The sequence below is a fragment of the Elephantulus edwardii genome, unplaced genomic scaffold (genome assembly GCF_000299155.1).
Source record: "Elephantulus edwardii isolate Elephantulus edwardi_28Jun2011 unplaced genomic scaffold, EleEdw1.0 scaffold00021, whole genome shotgun sequence".
Classification (NCBI taxonomy): domain Eukaryota; kingdom Metazoa; phylum Chordata; class Mammalia; order Macroscelidea; family Macroscelididae; genus Elephantulus; species Elephantulus edwardii.
The window spans coordinates 21,919,602-21,942,534 of record NW_006399771.1 but is presented as its reverse complement, the minus strand read 5'-3'; the positions used below and the strand labels follow the sequence as shown (position 1 = coordinate 21,942,534).

Below are 22,933 nucleotides of genomic sequence, written 5' to 3'. Positions count from 1 at the left end.
TTGGTATTATGTCTGATTGGGATAACTTGTTATTCTAGGATTGTCAGAGGTAAATTTTCTACAAAAGAAAAAAGATCAAATATATTTAAGTTTCAGGGGCTATATATGCCTTAAACTTTCAAACGAGACGGGAAGTTAATTAAACTGTTTAGTATGCAAAATATTTCATCTGTATCAGACATAACAGACTACAGATGACTGTGTCTTTGGCAAACTAAATACCAACTTATAGTCAGTCAATTAAAAATAATATGTGGCAATAGAATTGGTTCTTCTGGTGGTAAATCATCCACAATTTTGTTCTAAGAGTAGGCATAGCCCAATGCATAGTGCATAATAAAAGGAAATTCACAGAGGAGTAACTTTTCCGGTGGTTATACAAATGTATACCTTGACTAACGGTGAGTGAGTGAGTTATATTACAAGTCATCTTGCCTCACCAAAGAGCTTATATTGAGATGTCCAGACTATAAATGTGACAATTTAGCGAATCCTCCAAAATATTCCTAGGAAAGAGTTTTATTATTAAAAGATCTTTCTTCCATATTACCTCTTTGGTCTTTAAGCTTTTGCAATGAAAATATCTAGTCTTCTTAAACAACTGCTTCTTGTGAATTATATTGAGATGTACACTACCATGTGGCAGAGGTAAAACTGAGACAAACACACCAATTCAAACAATATGAAGATCAACAATTTGAAGATGAAAGGTGGAAGATGACCGATATTATACCATCACATCATGCAGGAAAACAAAACATTGGCACAAAAGCAACAAACAGGCAAAAGAAAATATTGTCACCATCAGCAAAAGGCATTCCCGTTAAAGCAGGAAAACTCTATAGACCAGCTATGCAGATTTCTATTTGAAGTTCATTTAGAAATGCTCTAACTTAGTAATCTAAAAGCCTGACACATGCATGAATGTTTAGTGAAGGGGTAGGGTAGGGCTGAGAAGTCATGAACATTTGCAGAAAATAAGAATGGCTGCCTTCCACCCAGGATACTGGTCTATAAAGTATTTAACAGCATGCACTTGAAATCGGGCCTTACCTGATCGATTACGTTCCAGAAGTAGATTGTCTTTGCCTAAACACATGTCACTCTGCGTGCTATTGCAGGCCATATTTAACTCTGTCTTACAAAAGGTCGGTGAGCTTGCCTGAGGCGCAGGAGGAATGTGCTTCTTTCTTTTCCTTGGAAGTTTCTGCTTCGCCATTGCCAAGGAGTAGTACATTCCAAAATTGTTCACGATCACAGGCACTGGCATGGCTATGGTCAGCACTCCAGCCAGAGCACAAAGGGCTCCAACCAGCATCCCTGACCACGTTTGGGGGTACATATCCCCATAGCCTAAGGTAGTCATGGTCACTACAGCCCACCAGAACCCAATGGGAATGTTTTTGAACTGTGTGTGCTCACTAGCTGAAGGATCATTAGGTTGAGCTCCTACTCTCTCAGCGTAGTAGATCATAGTGGCAAATATCAAAACTCCTAGAGCCAGGAAGATTATCAGCAGCAAAAATTCATTAGTACTAGCACGAAGAGTGTGTCCAAGCACCCTCAGGCCTACAAAATGGCGGGTGAGCTTGAAGATTCTCAGGATCCTCACAAACCTTACCACCCTGAGGAAGCCGAGGACATCTTTAGCAGCTTTGGACGAGAGACCACTGAGTCCCACCTCTAAGTAGAAGGGTAGGATGGCCACAAAGTCAATGATATTCAAGAGGTTTTTGACGAATTCAAGTTTATTGGGGGAGAAAACAATGCGGACTAAAAATTCAAAAGTAAACCACACCACACATACTCCTTCTACATACGTCAAGGCAGGATCCGTTTCTATTTCATACTGCAGAATGACACTTGTGCTGTTGAAGACTGGTTCTGTCTTGTTTCTAACAATGTTGAAAGCTTCATGTGTTTCCAGGCAAAAGGTTGTGATTGAAACCAGGATGAAGAATAAAGAAGCAAAAGCAATAAACTGTAGGGAAAAAAGAACAAAAACAACGAATAGACAGTGATTTGAATACAGTATGCTTTAACTAAACCTAAGAACATGGATCTCTGTAGACAGCAAAGATAATAAAAGAAACATGCATGGAGTTTTCATTTGAGTTGTTACTCAAATAGGAGAAAGAGTTGTATAAATAAGACTTGTGTATGTAACATTAATTACAGTTAGAGATGTAACATGTTCCAAATTATTTTCTCCAACTTATATAAATTAATATAAGTTATCTTTATTTTGGAAAAAAAGTCTTCAATATTTTTTCAAGAAAATATACCTGTGAAGAGAAAATAAAAATTACCAAAAGATAATATTTAAGAGAAAGAGATATAAATGGTTTTATTTATAACTTAGAATTCTTCACAAACTAGATTGTTTTATATTCATCAATATATAAAATGCATTTTACAATGAAGGAAATTTGATATTCTTCTACATAGATTGTACACAGTAGACATTTAATGTGCTTATATTTATAAATAAAATGCTTTTAGATATAATGAAGTATGAATATAGAAAAAAATTTCAAGAGATTTATCACCATGGTGATGTAGTCTCTAAGGAATTACACCACTAATACAAAGGCTACTTTGGATTCATCAGCATCACTGCAGGTAAAAAATTATCAATTCCTTTCCATGTGATTTATAGCCTGGGAAAACCATGGAAACTCATCTATGAGGCAATTCTGATTTTATGACAATGAGTTTGGGTTTGAAATTAGTTTGAGTCTAATTTGAAAAAAGCTTATCCAAATAGGAGTAGGTAACAGACTGGGGAGAGAGAAATAGAATTACAGAATCAATTGAAAAATTGTTTTCTTCCTCTAGTGAAAAATAAGAGAAGTCTAAGAAAGGTAATCCAACAGAGTGAGGAAATTACCAAACATCATTGATATCACAAGCAAGCAATATTCTGCTAAAGATTATCCAAAAACGACTGGAATAGCACCTGAACAGAGAATTCCCTGAAGTGCAGGCTGAGTTTAGAAGAGGTTGAAGTACTAGGAATACTAGGAATATTATAGGTAACGTCAGGTGAATCTGGGCTCAAAGAGGAGACTATCAGAGGAATATCTGTGTTTCATTGACTATGCAGACGTTTGACTGTGTGCATCACAATAAACTGTGGCTGACTCTGAAAAGAATGGAAATCCCAGAACAGTTGATTGTGCTTATGTGAAACCTTCCTTGAACCAGGAGGCAGTCATCAGAACATAGCAAGGAACTTCTGCATCGTTCAACACTGGGAAGGGTTTGCGTCAAGGATGTGTCCTATCTCCATAGCTTTTCAACTTATATGTGAAACAGATTATCTGGGAGGCTGGGCTCTATGAGGAGAAGTGTGGCATCAGGATTGGAGGCAAAATTGTCAACAGTCTGTGTTATGCAGTTGACCCAAACCTCCTTGCTGAGACTGAGGAGGACTTGAAATATTTGCTGCAGAAGGTCAAGGACTGCAGCCTATGGATTTAAGCTCTACATCAAGAAAACAAAGATTCTCACCACTAGGCCAATTGGCAGCATCATGATGGATGGTGAAGAGATTGAGATTGTGAACCGTTTAGTTTTCTTGTCTCTCCAATCAATACTCTTGGTGCCAGCAACCAGGAAATTAAAAGACAAATTGCATCGGGAAAGTCTGCTGTCAGAGACTTCTCCAAAATACTGAAGAGCAACCAGGTCAGTCTGGAGACTAAAGTAAGCCTGATCCAGGCCATGGTGTTTGCAATTACTTGCTATGCATCAGAGAGCTGGACAATGACTAGGGATGGTAGAAAGAAAATTGACGCCTTTGAACTGTAATGCTGGAGAAGAGTGTTGAATATATCATGGACTGCTAGAAGAACAAACAAGTTCATCCTAGAAAGGGTGAAGCCAGACTGCTCCTTGGAGGCAGGGATTCGGACGCTTCATCTGACATACTTTGAACATGTTGCATGGAGGGACCAGTCCTTGGAGAGGGACATCATGCTTGGGTGAGTGGATGGATAGTTCAGTAGAGGAAGACCCTCTATGAGATGAATTGATTCAGCGACTGGGGTAATGGTGTAGGTATATCAGAGACAGTAAGATTGGCACAGAATAGAGCAGGGTTTAAGGTTGTAGTACGTAGGGTCACTATGAGTTGCAGACAACTCAATGGCATATAACAACTACAGCAACAACAACTATGGTTTTGTCCAGAGGGAGTTGTTGCTAACACAAAGACCTCAGCTCTTTGGCAGTTTTATTTGGCCAGTGCATCCTGGTAGAAATACAGGAAATCTCCCCAGTAAAATGCCAAGGAAAACCCTACCTTGGAAACCCAATGGATTTTCAGCTGTGAGTTGATTCTGATCTATGACACTGAGCTTGGTTTTTTTTGGTATTTTCTATTTTATTTAAAAAAGAATCTTAGAAATAATTATATAATTTTTAATATTAATGTATGTTCCTTCATCATTATAAATAACTTCCCCATGAGTTACATATGGGGTAGATTTATTCACTACATTACCGTGTGATCAACTATTGGCAAAATGGCAAATATTTCAAACCTAACTGTAGAAAATAGCAAGATCAGAGCACACATATACCTTCATTTGAGAATGCTGGTCCATGTACTAGTTGTTCTTTAATTTGTTTTGTTGTGTTGGGGGTTTTTTAGTGAACTGTGACTTCAAAATATTATAGTAACATATTAGAAAGCTATAGTTTTAATTCAATCATCTATTTGATTTTTAGTCAATAACATATGAACACTTACATAACATATATTTCTCACTAGTTTTATATACTTTTAAAGCACTTTATATATAATCAACTCATAGTATAGACTGTGTTAATACACATAATACTACTATTGTCATTATTAGGTGTTTCTATCTCATTGCTATGAAGTCAGATTCGACACATAGCTGACTCTTCAGTGGTTCTCTGAAGCTGTAAATTGCACAGGAAGAGATTGTCCATCTTTTTCCTGTTGAGCAGCTGGTGGATAAGTAAACTGCCAGAGATGTGTGGCCTTTGGATTAGCAGTGCACTCCCTATGGACAATAGCACCTGAACTCCCTTGTTAGCTCTGTTGTTTGTTGTTGCTGTGTACTGTAGAGTTGGAACCAACCCATAGTTGACCCTATGGTAGGTTTTCAGAGACAGTTCATCACACAGGAGACTGCACATCCTTCTCCTGTAGAAAAGATGGTGGCCTTGAACCATGTGCCTTCAGGATTGCAGCGCAACTTCTTGCCTTTATGTGACAGAATACAACTTGTCATATAGTGTTTTCTAGGCTGTTGTACGTGTTTTTATTATGTGCTTTAGAGTCATCTGTGACTAATAGCGACCTTATATACAATAGCTCTGAACCTTGGCCTCTCTTGAGCTAGTTTCACTGTCTCTAACACACATACCCTCATTACTCTAGGCATTGAGTCAATCCATCTCATTGAGGGTCTTCCTCTCTTGTGCTGCCCCTCCACCTTTCCAAGCATGATGTCCTCCTCCAAGGTCTGCTCTCTCCTGGCAACATGTCCAAAATATGTGAAGTTGAACTTCAAAATTATTGCCTCCAAGAAGCAGCAGCTCTGTTGTCATGAATTGGAGTGACTTAATGACATCACAAAACAATGACAATCTTTACAGAGGAGGCCTTGTGGACACAGAGGTTAAAAACTTAATTTCTAACCTATATGTTTGCACCCATCAGATATTTCATAAGGAAAAGATTTGATAGTCTTTTATAAAGATCAATCTTGGAAACCCTGTTGGATAGTTCTGCCCTGTCCTCCTTTGAGTCTGATTTCTCTGTGTCACTATCTACTGGTCAGAATCTACTGGAAGGCAATATATTTTGTTTTGTTTTAATTGTTATGAGAATAGATCACTCTATTGTTTTTTCTGTAGAGTGCCTTCAAACCACTACTTATTAGGTAGAAGCAGAGCACTTAACTACTGTGATACTTTTTTGGGCTGTGGAGTTTATTAAAATTCACATTGATCCTGTATATCAGAGTAGAACTGCCATATGGTTTCATAGGCTGTAATTTTTATGAGAACAGATTGTAGAGGACTGGTTGTTTTGAACTAACAGTCTTCCAATTACCAATTTAGCTAACCATTGAATTCCTACAGTACTTCTGAACTCCATTTTACAAGTAAGATACATTAGGCTAAAGAGGAATGTCACTTTTTCAAGGTCACAGGATGTAAAGTAGCTATGATCAATCAAACTGAGAGACATCTGATTGACAAATTTAACTCCAGATTCTGATCCTTTACCAACCTTTCAAATATGAAATTCAAGTATGTTGAAACCCATTTACTTCAGTTGAAATCAGAGTTCTTATTTAATATCTGAAAACCAAAGCTCAGAAGTATGAGTAGCACTGCTGCAGTTAGTACTCAAGACTTGCAAAGAAGACCGCGTGCTTTTAGATAAAACAGGGTTACTGAACTCCAGAAAACTATTTCTTAATGTCTAAATAAATGCATCTTCGAGAGAAAAAAGTGAGAGGTCAAAGAAATGAGGCTCTTATTTGGAAATAATTAAGAATATTCAAAACTCAAAATTCTTTCCTCTTCTTGTCAACCATATCATTTAGAAAACCCAGATGTCAAGAACATATGAAAACAATTCTTTTCCCTTATAAAGTTTTAGTCTGCCAAATTTAAAAGGGATATACCAAAATACTAAGGTGTTTAATTGACATAACTAGCTGGACTCAACTGTAAGCTTTAGGATTGTTTGTTCAAACTCTATTAGCAGGGTTAAGGAAGGAAAGTCCTGGCAAATTGTTTCTGTAGATTGCCATATACGGTCAGAAGATTTGGGCACATAGTGACTGAGGGAGTAATAGTATAACCGTACAGTTAGGGACAAAATGAGTTAAGTAAAATGAGTTTAGTCAAATAAAATGAGGTGAGGCTGAGAAAGAAAAAAATGTTAAAACAAATAATAAGAGAGGCAAAACTCTTGTTCAATGAAATACAAGGACCATCAAAACAAAGGATTAGATACCATTACCATATAAGGAGAATCTCAGCAACCCATAGTTCTAACGTGTGCAGTAAAATTGTCCCCAAAGTAATGTCATACAATCAGTGATGCCAGAAACAATTGAAAAATGTGATATCATCAACCAAATTTTAAACTTCCCCTTGACTGGACTCCAGCTCCCAAAGACAACCTAATGAGGAAGCAAACAAACTGTGTATCTCTCTCTCTCTCTCTCTCTCTCTCTCTCATCCTCCCTCCCTCCCCCCATTGACAGAAAGCTCGGATATCAAAGAAGTCAAGCAAAACATCCATCTTATCAGGGCACCTCTTGCAGGCAAAGGAAAGCAGCTGGAAGAAAAAAATGGTACAGAAATTGCAGGAGGATGTGGATATGGAAGATGCATCTTAAAATTTTCCCTGTCTGTAACCATTTGTATATGTATATTTAAAAACACCTTTGCAGACTTGGAACTTTTCGTTGATTTATTTATTATTTATGTAAGATTGCTTATGGAAGATGATTAAAAACACCTTCATTGCTATCTAAAAAAATGTGTATGTATGTTTATATATATATATATATATATATAACTGTACTCAACTATATATATATTGTATATATATATATAAATATACATATATAAACTGTACTATATATACATATACTGTACATAAAGTGTAAGCTTTAGGATTGTTGGTTCAAACAACATATATATACATATATATATAATCTCTCTATATCATATTTATATATAGTCTGAGGTACAAGATTTATTTTCAATCTGTTTTGGATATTGACACAAACCAGACATCTTGCAACAACAAAACTTCTTAAGCATGTCAAGAAAAAAAAAAACAAACAGAAAACCTCACCATTAGTTTTAAAGGTACCATTATTTAGATGGAGAAAGATTGAAACTGTCAATGACTTTATCTTATTTGGAATCACAATCAATACACTTGGTACCAAGTCAGGAGATCAGGAAGTGTATGGCACTGGAAAAGTCTGCAGTTAGGGACCTTTCCAAATTATTAAGGAATAATGCTGTTAGTTTGAGGACTAAGTTATGCCTAATTCAGGCCACGGTCTTTCAACCACTTGCTGTGCTTCTGAGAGCTGGACAGTGAATAAGGATGACAGAAGAATTGATGCCTTTGAAATGTGGTGTTGGAGAAGAGTACTAAATATTTCAGGGACTGTCAAAATAACAAAAAGATATGTACTAGAGAAAACATAGCCAGAATGCTCCATAGAAGCAAAGATAATAAAACTTTATCTCACATACTTTGGGTATATTGCTAGGAGATATTATTCATTGGAGAGCAACATCATGTTTGGGAAGGTGAAGGGAAGGAGAAAGAGGAAGACCTCAACCAGGCGATTGACTGCAGCAATGGGCTTCAGTGTGTCAGCGATTGTGAGAATGGCACAGGATAGGACAGGATTCAGATCTATTGTTTTATTGGGTCACTGTGAATCGTATTCAACTCGATTTATGTATGTCTTATTAGAGAACTTTTCTCTTTCTCCTAACAAAACTGCTTTTACTTTCACCTTCACTCCTATCTCCTGACCTTTCCTCTTGGCTGTGGGTTCTGACAAGGGCTCAGCCTATGACTCAAGCACGAACAATAATGGCCCTTTAAAGGCTGCCCCTTTGCTCTTTACTGTATACTAACAATAGCTCTCTTAAGGGCCACTAAAACTTGCTACTTTGGTGGCCTGGATTATGGATTGCATCTCAATGTCAAGAAAACAAATGTTTTTACCACTGGACCGACAGACAGCTTGCTGATAGATGGGGAATAGATTGAAACTGTCAACTACGTCATCTTACTTACACAATTAATATTCTTACTACTAGGAGATATCTTCCACTAGGAAAGTCTACAATTAGGGGCCTTTCCAAATTATTGAGGAGTAATGACGTCAGTTTGAAAATTAAAGTATTTCTGATTCAGGCCATAATCTTTCTAATCACTTGCTATGCATCTGAAAGCTGGACAATGAATAAGGATGACAGAAGAAGAATTGATGCCTTTGAACTGCGGTGTTGCAGAATGGCACCGAACATCCCATGAACTACCAAAAGAACAAATAACTATGTCTTGGAGAGGGTGCAAACAGAGTGCTCTTTAGAGGCAAAGATGATGAGGCTTTGCCTAACATACTTTAGGCATGTTGCTAAAAGGGGCTGTTCTTGGAGAGGGACATAATGCTCAGATAAGTAGAGGATTGGTGAAGAACAGGAGCCCTGACCAGGTAGATTGACTCGATGACTGCTACAATGGACTCTAGTATGTCATAAGTGTGATGATGGCACAGAATAGGACAGGGTTCAGATTTGTTGTTCTTAGAGTTGCTGTGAGTCACACTTGACAGCACCAAACAACAACAACAACAAGACTCACTTGCTTTTTAGTAGAGTTCCTTGGGATTTGTGGGTATATGAAAAATCTAGCAAATTTTGCTTATCTGAAATTATTGTGCTGGGCCTATTTAAGATGAAATAAAAATAAGACTATATGATGAAATATTCTTTCATGTAAAATACTATGCAAACATTAGAACTCACTGCTCTCTATATTTTACACTTTCAAGATATAATTACTACTTTGATAAGAGCTACTACAACCTTATGTTTATGTTCATTAAAAGAGTTATTATGTTGTCATGGAAAGGTCAACCTAGTCTTAAAACACCACATCTGGTGGTGAGAAATTAAGTAACATGAATCATCTTTTACTTGGAAACACTAAAATTATCCACCCATATTCCTAGAAGAAGAATATGGGCTAAAGACCACAGATATCAGAACACACCAGGGAGCTTCCACAGATGCAAATTTCTTATTCCATTGTGAGACACAGATACTGAGTGTTTCAGTGAGACAATAAAATCTTTAAGTGACTGTCATGTACACTGAAGTTTGTAAACTATAGTTCCATCATGTTTTTTAAAGATATCAGTGGCCTAGTAGATAAGGAGTTCTGCTGCCAATCCGAAGGCAGGAGCAAGTCTTTGAAAATGTGCTGAGAGGGTCAGCTATGAGTCTGTTCTGATTTGATAGCAAGAGGAGATGAAACTCAGAAGTTATTAAGTGAATTGGAGCTGGCTAAATTAAAAGCATCTTTAGAGTATTTTAAAAATAATCTTCTTAAATTCTTAGTAAGGGCGCTCTGATGGCCTAATGGCAAGAAGCTGCACAAATCTCGAAGGCATGTGGTTAGAGGGCACTGACTTCTCCATGGGAGAAGGATTCTCCTCCCATGTGACTGCCTCCAAATACCTGCAGGAGGGTCACTTATGGGTCGGTTCTGATTCGAGAGTACACAACAACAACAAATCCTTAGTAAGTAGAATTTATAGCTTCTAAGAAGTGATGTGTTAGTATTCATGTGTGTATGTGTTTTAACATAACTCTGACTTTTACACATGTAACTATAAGTAAACAAAGCTAGTGAACAGCTGTGAATACACACTCTTCATCATAAGATACAAAATTTGAAAATAAAACATTGTGCTTGTTTTTGTAAGTTATTTGGAAATTATACTTATGAATAGCTTATCACTATTATTTAAAGAGCTATGTAAATCCTTGTTTTGTTTTTTATTTTCATGGTTTATAATTCTTAGAGCTCAGTATATTTTTGGCTTTTAAGTGCTTCACAAATTTAGTAGCTCAAAATCAATCCAAACTCATTCCCATGAAGTCAATTCTACCTCATAGCAAGCCTTTATCCAGATTCCAAGGACAAAAATCACATTCTCACACGGTCCTTCTTCTTTTAGAGTTGGTGTCAAAATCCTGGTTTGATATGATGACTCCAGACTCATGGAAATTTGGGACTTTGTAAAAATTTAAGGGTTTGGGAATGCAGTTAAAATGGCTACTATTGTTTTGACCAAAATGGAGGGAAAATTAAAACTACTTTTGGTCTGAGGCCACATGCATATGAATGAGATAAGGTTGGAGAATGAAAACTTGTTAATTTCTTGAAAGATTATGTATTGACATTTTGGTTTATTTAACTTTATGAATATTGCTGTTCTTTGGGGTATTTTTGGTTATTGTTCATATAGTAATGCCAAGATGTATAAATAATTAAGGTTTTTGCTGGTTTAATTTTAAGATATATGATATAAATGATTACTAGATATTGTGAATCATTATAGTGTACAATTCTGCCCTGAGGGTGATTGAATACACCAAAAGGGAAGGGTTTGACCTGATAAAGTATTTGTTGCAAACAGTAGACTTTGAGGGCATGGGACTTAACCTGGGGCTGGGGCGGGGGTGACGGGGCGGGGGGAGGATGGGGGACTAAGCCCCACCCAGTATTCTGAGAAGATTGCATCTCAGTAGATTTGTAGACCTTCTTTGGGCTTTTAATTTATTTATTTATTGAAGAGCTGTACATTTGGAAGAGAGAAAACTAGACTGACCTTTTAAAACTGCAGCAGTTTGGCTTCTGAAGCAGGGTAAGGTTGGTACCGATCAGAGTCCCTTTCCAGGACTTGAAGTAAAATGAAATAGCTGGTGAGTATACTTACTTGTGATGACCACCTGGATGCATGGGAGTGTAGTTAAGAGATACGCAGCAATGAAGAGATAGGCTGAGTTTGGACATGTTCCATTAATATTGTTAATTAAGCATGAATGACTGTCCAAGAGCTGCTGTCTGGGGGTCATGAGGGCCCCCTTCTTGTGGACTTGGGCTAATGTGTGAGGTACAACTGAGGGAAGAGTCCAGTCAATCTGGAACACAGGAAAAGGTATGGACTTCTGAATTTACAGTTGATGTCCATTTAGATCGAGCCATGGGTGGCTTGAGATGAACTCGCCAGAAACCAAAAAGATGTTTCATGCTGTGAGCTAGTATTAATTGCTACAACATGATGGTTTGCTCTTGACTAGACTTTGCCTTTGAAGGCAGATGTTAAGTGTTCTAACTGGAACAAAAGATTCTTCAGAGAAAGGAACATGCTTGTTTCTTCAGAGAACTGGTTTCATAGAAATGGGCACATCAGAAACTGGTTATCTAAAATGAGGGAAGTTGAAACATGAGGCATGAAGCTGTTGCTTATATGCTTTTACGAACAGAGCTATTACATATTTATGGGGAAAGTGAATTTTTCCTATAAGAAAGTTAAAGGCTAGAGAAGCCAGAGAGTGGTCTATAGAGTTTATCTTTCAATATCATTTTCCTAGCCATCAACTCTGACTTAACTATATGGATGGACAGGAATATGCAAATAGGGCATGTTAGCCTACTCCCAAGGGGATTGGCTATCTCACCATTCCACCAAGGGATTTGTCAGTCTTATCAAACTACAAATGGATTGGCTAGTCATACTAAAAAATCTGAGTGGCTCCAATAGGAGATTAGATCTTCCTCACCAGCAAAAACGAGAAGCAGCAGCAACAAGAGAACGTAGGATGCCCTTCAGGACCACACATTTTTGTTCCAGCTACACCAATGGCAGGAGCCAGAGTTGAGGCAGAGGACCACAGAGATCTGACATGAGACAGAGTTGGCTGCTACCCCTTTTCCCCAACCAGGGACAGAACAGAAGTAAGCAACAATCTTTTGTCCAAGTTTACTGGACAATTTTGAGGTGGGGGGAGAAGCAATATTGGCAGGGCTAAGAACTTTTAAAGACTGGTCTAAAGCCCTGAGCCTCAAAGCTAGGATGCCTGCAAGGACAAAAGGAAGCCGTCCTGATTGTATTCAGCTACTAACCTGGATTATAACTTGTTTTACTTCCTTAACACAGTTCTGTGTGGTTTCTGAGCCATGACATCAGCGTTTGGGCCCAATAAAGCAGTTAAAACTGGTGTTGTGATAAATAGAAAAAGATATGGATGTATGGGAGACATGTCTGACCTCATGAGAACTGGTTTTATGTTATTCATGCTATTTACAGGGACAATTCCCTTTCAGGAAGTTGGTAAAAGTCATATATGGCTGTCCCCATGCGACCCTTGCTCTTTTTATAGACTGGTTCCTCCTGAAAATATTCCAAGAATAAATGGGACAAAATTTCCCCATCTTTGCGTACAAGGAGAACCCTGGTAATACTTCAATACAAACATGAGTGTTCTTTTGTGAGTCCATGATATATTCAATTCTCTTCAACAACACCACAATTCAAAGGCATCACTTTTTCTGGAATACTCATTCAGTGTCCAATTTTTAGATGCACAGAAATAAATCGAAAAGATTTTGGCTTGTATCAGGCACAAATTAGTCATTAACTTGATATCCTTGAGTTTGGTGTGGACCTTGATCACATATTTCCCCAGGACAACATGTCTCTTCATTTCCTGACTGCTGGTACAGAGAGTGTTGAGTATGAATCTAAGTAAGATGAAAATATGGACAACGTCAATCTTTTCTCCATTTATTATGATGTTGTCTATGGACCCAGTGGTAGGGATTTTTTTTTTTTCTTGAGGTTGAGATGGAACTCATAACAAAGGCTGTAGTCTTTGATCTTCTATAGCAAATAGTTCAAGTCCTCTTCAATCTCAGAAAGTTGTGTATTCTACATAACCCAAGTTGTTAATGAGTCTTTCTCTAATTTTAATCCTACACTTTTTTTCTATTGTTGTTGCTAAGTGCCATAAACTAAGACTCATAGTGACCCAACCCTCTATACAATGGATCTGAATCCTGCCCTATTTGTACCATCCTGGTCATTTCTGAAATACTCAAGCCCACTGTCACTGAGACTGTGTAAATCATGTAGTTCAGGGTCTTCATCTCCTCAAGTTACCTTCCACCTTTCCAATCATGATGTCCTTTTCCAAGAACTGGCCCCTTCTAACAAGGTATTCAAAGTATGTGAGACAAAGTTTCACAATCTCTGCCACCAAGAAAAACCCTGGCTGCACCTTTTCGAAGACATATTTGTTTGTCTTTCTGAAAGTCCTTCGGGTATTCAACACTCTCCTGCAACACCACAACTTAAAGGCGTTGACTCTTTTCCTGTCACCCTTACTTACTGTTCAACTTTCAGAAGCATATCATGTCATTTAAAAGGTTATGGTTTGGAGGGTGTTCTGGTGGCCTAGTGGCAAGAAGCTGCACTGCAATCCCAGAGGTGTGCAGTTTGAATCCACCAGATTGTCTGCTGGAGAAGGAGGGGCAATCTCCTCCTGTGCCAGTCAGATTCTATTTGACGGTACACACACACAAAGTAATCAAATAAAATTTGAAAAAAGTTATTGTTTGGATTAAATGCACTGTAGTCTTTAAAATTATATTGTTGCTTTTTAGTATTTTGGAGATATCCCTGACAGCTGACTTTGCCAATACAAATGTGTTTTGATTTCCGGGCTGCTGCCGCCAAGTTTATCGAAGCAAAATGAAAGAAATTGATAACTCTATAAAGGAAATAGGAAGTGTCTCTAAAGAGCAGAAAGCAAAGACCTAGAGAGTGAAGTCAAGCAAGTGAAAAATTCTTTCCAGTGTGTGAATATATCACAGCTTCTCTAGCCATTTTGTTATTAATAGGCACTTGGGTTGTTTCCAACTCTTTGCTATTGTGAACAAAGCCACAATAAACATAGGTGTGCATATATCTGCTTGGGTGGCAGGGCAGGTCTGGTTTCTTTAGGGTAAATTCCCAGATGTGGAGTTGCTGGATCAAATGGTATTTTTATTTCAAACTTTTTGAGAAAACGACTTCCTGACTTCCATAATGGTTGCACCATTTTACACTCCCACCAGCAGTGAATAAGGGTTCCAGTTTCTCTACAACCTTGCCAGCAGTTGTTGATTGCTGTTCTGTTACATTTTCTATTCTTACTGGGGTGAGATGATATCTCATAGTTGTTTTGATTTGCATCCCTCTTAGAGCTAAATATTTTGAACATTTTTTCATGTGTTTGTTTGCCATCTGAATGCCTTCTTTGGTGAAGTGTCTGTTAATATCCTGAGCTCATTTTTCAATTGGGTTGTTTACTTTTATCTGGTTGTGGTGCTCAAATATTTTATAAATTCTAGATATAAGTCCCTTATCTGACATGTCCTTACCAAATATTTTTCCCAGTCTGTGGCTTCCTTTTTTACCCTGTTGGAGAAGTTTTTGGATGTGCATAGAGATTTGATTCTTAGAGGTCCCATTCATCTATTTTATTCCCTCCTGGTTGTTGGTATTTCAGGATGCTTGGAAGGCTGTTTATGTTGTGGATTAGGGCTTCTAGAGTTTTTCTCTAATGAAGTTTATAGTCTTTGGTTTTACTGTTAGGTCCTTGATCCACTTTGAGTTGGTTTTTGTGTATGGAGTGAGGTGTAGACCTTGTTTGAGTTTTCTACAGATATTTTTCCAACACCATTTGTTAAAGAGACTCTTGTTTCCCCACTTAATTGATTTCATCTCCTTGTAAAAAATCAGTTGCAAATACTGGAGATTCAGGTATAGGTCAGCTTTGACTGGGAACACAACAACATATGTCAACAGAAAAAGTAAAGGAGATGATAGTTGCTCTATTATACTTACATTTTCCTTTAACAAAAGCATTGTATAAAACTCATTGTGGTGTTGCTTTTGAGTTGAAAAATTTATAAGTAAAGGTAATCAATCAGTAATTAGGAAAAACTTAGTGACAGTGAAAATCCTTGGTAATATTCAGACAGCACAGAATTTCCCATGGTGTCAAGGGGAAAAAACCCCACACCAACTCAGTTTATTAGTAAGTTAGCTGATGTAGGTATCACATTAAAGGGTGACCCCAGCAGCCTTGAGTATCTTATTTAATCCAGAGTCAGACACTTAGATCTCATTAGTAAGCACTTAGTACAATTAATCTTAAGAGCTCTGGTTAGTGAAAATATCTTCTCTTTTATTTTTTCTGGCTCACCAAATTAAGCTAAAATGGGAGATTGTGTGGTTAGATTGGAAAATATTAAAGAAAAAAACTACAAAGGAAAGAAATTGAAGGAAGATTCTATTTATCTTTCTTCACATATCTGGAAGCTTTTTAAAGATGCAAATGAATATCATATTAGTTTTTGTGTCTTCTGCTCCTAGCATGATAGTATTTTAGTAAGCTAGATGGATGAATAGAATATGAAAGAGAGCAAGAATGAATAAATGAACAAAAGAATAAAGTGGGCCATATGCCAGAAGGTCATTGCAAAACAACAAAGGTTTATATACAAAATCTGTCAGGATGAGCAATAACAGTCTTTAGTCTTTCAATTGATACATAGCGTGACAAAGGATGAATAGGTTTGAACAGGAAAATGAGACTACACTCACAACCACAGATTTGGCAGATGATATTATTTCATATGCACCCTTCATATATGTGTGCTTCGGTGGCATAGTGGATATGGAATTGTGCTGCCAATCCAAAGGTGAGCAGTTCAATCTACTAGCTGCTGTACTAGGGAGAGATGGACAATCTCCTCCCTTGTGATTATGTTGTTGTTATGTGCCGTCGAGTTGCTTGTGACTCATAGCGACCCTATGTACAACAGCCTTAAACTCTGCTCTGTTCTGTGCCAATCACATTATCTCTGACACTCCCATCCCGATTATCCCAGTCACTGAATCAATCCACCTCATAGAGGGCCTTCCCCTCCTGCGCTGTTCCTCCACCCTCCCAAGCATGATGTCCTTCTCCAAGGACCGGTCTCTCCTCACATGTCCAAATTATGTTAGATGGAGCCTCAGAATCCTTGCCTCCAAGGAGCCACCCGGTTTAACCCTTTTCAGGATGAAGCTGTTTGTTTTCCTAGCAGTCCATGGTATTCTCAATACTCTTCTCCAGCACCACAGCTCAAAGGCATCAATTCTCCTTCTATCCTCTTTGGTAATTGTCCAACTCTCTGATGCATAACAAGTGATTGCAAAGACCATGGCCTGTATTAGATGTACCTTAGTCTCCAAAGAGACATCATTGCTCTTTAGTACTTTGGAGAGGTGGCAATAAATTATGGTAATGAATTAGAGACTCCTTTGTGATATACATATATATATATAGACAGACAGGGGACAAAACTAAGAAATCTTTGTAGTCCTAATAAGACACAGGAAATGGGACTCTGGGCCTGTGAGCTCAAGATCATAGTCTCAGGAGACATCAAAGTCTATTAGCATGTCAAAGACATTATTCTGCATCACACTTTGGTGATTCATGACTGAGGTCTTAAAAGCTTATGAGCAGCCATCTAAGGTACAAGTATTGGTCTTTCCCTGTTCATAGCAAAGAATAATAAAGAAAATAAAAGACTATAAGTCTAAAGTGAAGTCCCAGTAGCATAGTGCTGCTATATGTCATACTCTTAGGTGAAAAGTCAGTGGTTCAAATCCACTAGGAATTCCATGGAAGAAAGACGAGCAATCTCTTTTTATGATGATTGGCAACCTTGGAAACCCAATGGACAGTGGTTGTACAGGACTCCATGGTAGTGGCATGTAAGCCCAAAAGACTAAGGGACCAAATGAATTAAAGTCACCAGGATTCTGAGATCAAATAACTAGACAATATCATGTGACCACTGCTGACCACTCTAAAAGGAATCACAACAGAAGATCCATGGGGAAATGGGAGAAATTAAAAAAACAAAAAAAGACAAGTTTATTGGTATGGTAGAGGTGGGCAAAGCCTCTAAGACTATTCTGTTTATTTTTCCCTACATACCTAAAACTGAAATTATTCCTGTACCTGAATTTCGAGCAAGTATTATCTGAGAGGCTGGGCTCTGTGAGGAGAAGCGTGGCGTTAGGATTGGTGGACGATCTAGCAACAGTCTGCGTTATCCAGATGACACAACTTTGCTCGCTGAAACTGAGGAGGACCTCATGCACTTACTGCAGAGGGTCAAGGACTGCAGCCTTCAATAAGGACTGAGGCTCAATGTCAAGAAGAGAACAATTCTCACTCCCGGACCAACCGGTAGCATCAGGATGGATGGCAAAGAGATTGAGATTGTTCACAGCGGTGTCTCTCTGGAGACTAAGGTCCGCCTGACACAGGCCATGCTCTTTGCAATCACTTGTTATGCATCAGAGAGTTGGACAATGACTAGGGAGGATAGAAGGGGAATTGATACTTTTGAGCTGTGGTGCTGGAGAAGAGTATTGAATGTACCATGGATTGCCAAGAAAACAAACAGATTCATCGTAGAAAGGGTTAAACCAGGTTGCTCCTTGGAGGCAAGGATTCTGGGGCTTCACCTGACATTCTTTGGACATGTAAGGAGAGACAGGTCTTTGGAGAGGGACATCATGCTGGCTAGAGTAGAGGGACAGTGCAGGAGGGGAAGACCCTCTATGAGGTGGATTGATTCAGTGACTGGGGTAATAGGGATGGGTGTGTCAGAGGCAGTGAGATTGGCACAGGATAGAGCACGGTTTAGGGCTGTTGTACATAGGGTCTCTATGAGTCACAAACGACTTGAAGGCACATAACAACAACAACAATACATGAGTCTATAAAGTGAACAATAACATGAGGGAATATGCATCCCATAGAACGGCTGCAACTTTTATAGCTTAACTTTTCTCCTGTGATAAGGTCAAAATCACCTGCAAGAATTTATTAAAAAGGAAATTAAGTTGATTAAATAATTCAAATGTTAGAAATCTTCCCAGACAAGGGTTGTCACATTGCACAAATTCACAAAACTGATGAATAATTTCAGACTATTTCATAACAGAAATATCTTGCTTGTTTGGAGGGTTGAAATAGTAGCCATTACTTTCTCCATAATGAAAAATTCACTATATACTTCTTGAGAATGATCTCCAATTAATCCTTTTAATTTTTTTTAAAAAAAATAAAGCAAACAACCATAATGCCACAATATTTAGAACCTAATGCCAATTTTAGGGGAGCTCTGGTGATATAATCCATAGGGATTTGCACGGCTAACCCCAAGGCAGTGCTCTGTTAGTTTAACCAATAACCCCAGAAGAGAGAGAAATGAGCAAACACCCGCATGTGATCTCTGAAAACTCAATGGAAGGTCAGCTTTGAGTCAGTTATGACTCAAAGGCAACTGAGGCTGAATCTTTGGAATGCTATTTCTTTACGCAAAATGAATGAATTCATGAAAACTATTAAAAGCACTGTAGCCTTGGCAGTGCTAAGTGAGGCACCGGTGCACTACTGTTAAGGAGACATGTGCTAACTTACTCTCTGATACTACAAAGTTTTTCTTACCAAAAAAATTAACTACAACATATATTCTCAATTTTAAAAGAAATAAAAATAAAATAATGACAAAGATAAAAATATCAGGTCTTCTTTAAAGTAACTATTACATTTCTTTTAGTCCATAGAAATTACACCTTGGTAATTCTGTCAGTTTTCTTTTTTTCTGAGGCCACAGATGCTATTAGTTATTATATGTGTTCAAGTCTAGACACCAGCTTTCCCATGATTAACCAGTCTATGGTGGTGTTCACAATTGTGATCTCAAGAGAGAAAAACTGTCCTTTTCATTATTAAGTCCATCCTCAAGGACCAATCAAGCAGCAATTACTAAAGCTCAGAGTCTGTTAGTTCCATGCTGAGTTGAGAATTAACTTCGGCTTCCTCTGAAGCTGGTAAAATACAATTCCTTATCCAAATTTTGCTATTTGAAGCAGATCCACCAACTCTATTGCTTTTGAATTAGATTAAATAAACTTCCTTTTTTTCAATGAGGAGACCATATCTTCTATTGCTAAATTAAATCAAAGAAGGAAGTGGAATGTGAAGAGATAAAATGTGTTGAAATATTATATAATGTATATTATATTATTCCATATTTATATCTACTTGTAAATTGTGTTAACTTGTATATAAAGACATATCATGTGTATGTAGAAATGTGGGGTCAAGATTGGTGGACGATTTATCAACAATCTGCGTTATGCAGATGACACACAACCCTGCTTGCTGAAACTGAGGAGGACCTGAAGCACCTGCTGCAGAGGTTCAAGGACTGCAGCCTCCAATATGGATTGAAGCTCAATGTCAAGAAGACAAAGATACTCACCACTGGACCGATTGGCAACATCAGGATGGATGGTGAAGAGATTGAGATTGTACGCAGCTTTAGTTTGCTTGGCTCCACAGGCAACATTCTTGGCACCAGTAGTCAGGAAATTAAAAGCCGCATTGCCTTGGGAAAGTCTGCTGTTAGGGACCTCTCCAAAATACTGAAGAGCAGTGGTGCCTCTCTGGAGACTAAGGTGCGTTTGATGCAGGCCATGGTCTTCGCAATCACTTGTTATGCATCAGAGAGTTCGACAATGACCAAAGAGGATAGAAGGAGAATTGATGCCTTTGAGCTGTGGTGCTGGAGAAGAGTATTGAGAATACCATGGACTGCTAGGAAAACAAACAGATTCGTCCTGGAAAGGGTTAAACCGGGTGGCTCCTTGGAGGCAAGGATTCTGAGGCTCCGTCTAACATACTTTGGACATGTTGTGAGGAGAGACTGGTCCTTGGAGAGGGACATCATGCTTGGGAGGGTGGAGGGACGGCGCAGGAGAGGAAGGCCCTCTATGAGGTGGATTGATTCAGTGACTTGGGTAATCGGGATGGGAGTTTCGGAGACAGTGTGATTGGCACAGGACAGAGCAGAGTTTAGGGCTGTTGTACATAGGGTCACTATGAGTCGCAAGCGACTCGATTAAGTACCATCAAGCTGACTATGACTATGCATAATGATGCTATGTAGAGATCAAAATCTTGCCCTGTTCTTCACCATCCTCAGGATCTCTGATATACTCAGGCCCATTGTTATAGTCAGTGTCAATCCAACTTGTTGAAGGTCTTCCTCTCTTTCTACCTTTACCAGCATATCTTTTTCCAAGGACATGTCCCTCCTGACAACATAAATTGTATGAGATGAATTTCACCATCCTTGCCCCTCAGGAGTACCCTAGTCCTACTCCCTCAATGACAGAATTGTTTGTTCTTTTGACAGTCCATGGTATATTCAATATTCTTTACCAATACCACAACTCAATGGTATCAATTCTTGAGTCTTCTTTATTCATTGTCCAGCTTCTGCCCACATACAAAACAAATGACAATCCAATGGTCACATAAATCTTAGTCTTTGAACTGATTTTATGCAGTCTCTAAGATTTATGTGTTGTTGTTGTTGCTGCTGTGTACTTTCAAATCAGATTCAACTCATAGCTGACCTTCAAGCAGGTTTTCAGAGACCATAAATTACATACGAGGAGATTGTCTATCTTTCTGTTCTAGAGATGCTGGAGGAATTAAATTTAGTTCCTCTGAATTTACAGTATGACTTCTTACCACCAAGTCACCAGAGCTCCAATAGGCCCTGTTATATACCTCCTACTATGAATTTTTTAAAATATCCTTATCTAATACAAACAGGTTCATCCTAGAGAGGGTAAGACCAGGCTGTTCTGTGGAGGCAAGGATTCCAAAGCTTCATCTGACATACTCTGGACATGTTGCAAGGTGAGACCAGTCCTTGAAGACTTGACATCATACTTGGCAGGGTGGAGGGACAGCACAGGAGAGGAAGACCCTTGATGAGCTGGATTGATTCAGTGACTGGGGTAATGGCGGTAGATGTGTCAGAGACAACAAGATTGGCACAGGAGAGAGCAGGGCTGTTGTACACAGGGTGACTGAATCACAGGTGACACAACAGCACATAACAACAACAACAACAATAATAAAAATGTAGACGAGTTCATACATTTTTTCTAGACCATAAATTAATTTTAGTGGGATTTAAGTTGTTCGTTTACAGTTTAAACCCATTTATATGCTATAAAGTGTAATTTTTGAGATATATAGAAAAAGAAGCCTAGTATCAGTTTGTAACAGCAAGCATTAAAAGTTATTAGTATTATAAAGAATCAGATATTAGTATATTTTATTTCTGTAAGTCTCATAATGAAAATTAAGACATTTTTATAATTAGTATATTTTAAAATACTTTTTATAGATAATATTTTATCATTTTATGCCTTTAAAGATAAAGATGTTTTCCTCAGCCTAATAGAAATTCATAAGCGTTTGAAATCCATAAACATTAGAGTTTATAAGTTTATATTAGACTGAAGGAAAATCCAACACTTTTAAAGTCATAAAAATTATAAAAATTTATATATATTGCCATTTTAAAAATAAACATGAGTTGTAGTCTCAAAATTCCACTATTAATAATTTCACAAGCAATCACCATCTTTAAAATATGTTCATTAATAAAGATTTTCCAATTTCTTAATTATTGAATTTGTCTTGGATTTTTTATTACTAAATTTGTCTTGGGGTGGCACACTCTATAGCACCATCTAAGGTTCATTCTCATCCTTCATAGCCATCAAGTCAGAACTGACTGAATTTCTCTATCCCCGGTGGGTTTTTGGAAGCCATACTATCCCACAGGAGGAGACTGTCATCTTTCTCGAAAGGATCGTCAGTGGATTTGAACTACCACTTTTGGGTTTGCAATGCAACTCCTTAAGGATTATGCCAGCAGAGCTCCTTCCCTCTGTCTGTTGCCGTTATGTGTCATTGAGTCAAGTATGACTCAGAGTGACCTTATGAACAACTGACCTGAATCCTGCCCTATCCTGTGCCATCCTCATCATCTATGACACACTTGAGTGCATTGCTGAAGTCACCATGCTAATTTATCTCATTGGAGGTCTTCCTTTCATTCATTGGTCCTCCATCTTTCCACACATGATGTCCCTTTCTAAGGACCAGACTTGCCTAGCCACATGTCCAAAGTATGAAAGATAAAGCTTCACCATCCTTGCCTCCAAGGAGCACTCTGGCTGCACTTTTTCCAAGACATGTCTTTTTATTCTTTTGGCAGTCCATGGGATATTCACTACTCTTCTCCTGCACCACGACTCAAAGGTATGGATTCTTCTGTCATTCTTAGTCATTATCCAGCTTTCTGATGCATAACAGTTGGTTGAGAAGACTATGGTAT

General features: G+C 38.1%; 1 protein-coding gene across 1 annotated transcript in view; it reads right to left on the bottom strand.

Moving 5' to 3' along the window:
• KCNC2 (potassium voltage-gated channel, Shaw-related subfamily, member 2) overlaps positions 1-22,933 on the bottom strand; it is a 310,429-nt gene that overhangs the window by 6,561 nt on the left and 280,935 nt on the right. The window contains exon 3 of the mRNA XM_006882563.1: positions 1,054-1,981. Within this exon, the coding sequence (XP_006882625.1) occupies positions 1,054-1,981 (928 nt within the window). The remainder of the gene's footprint in view (positions 1-1,053; positions 1,982-22,933) is intronic.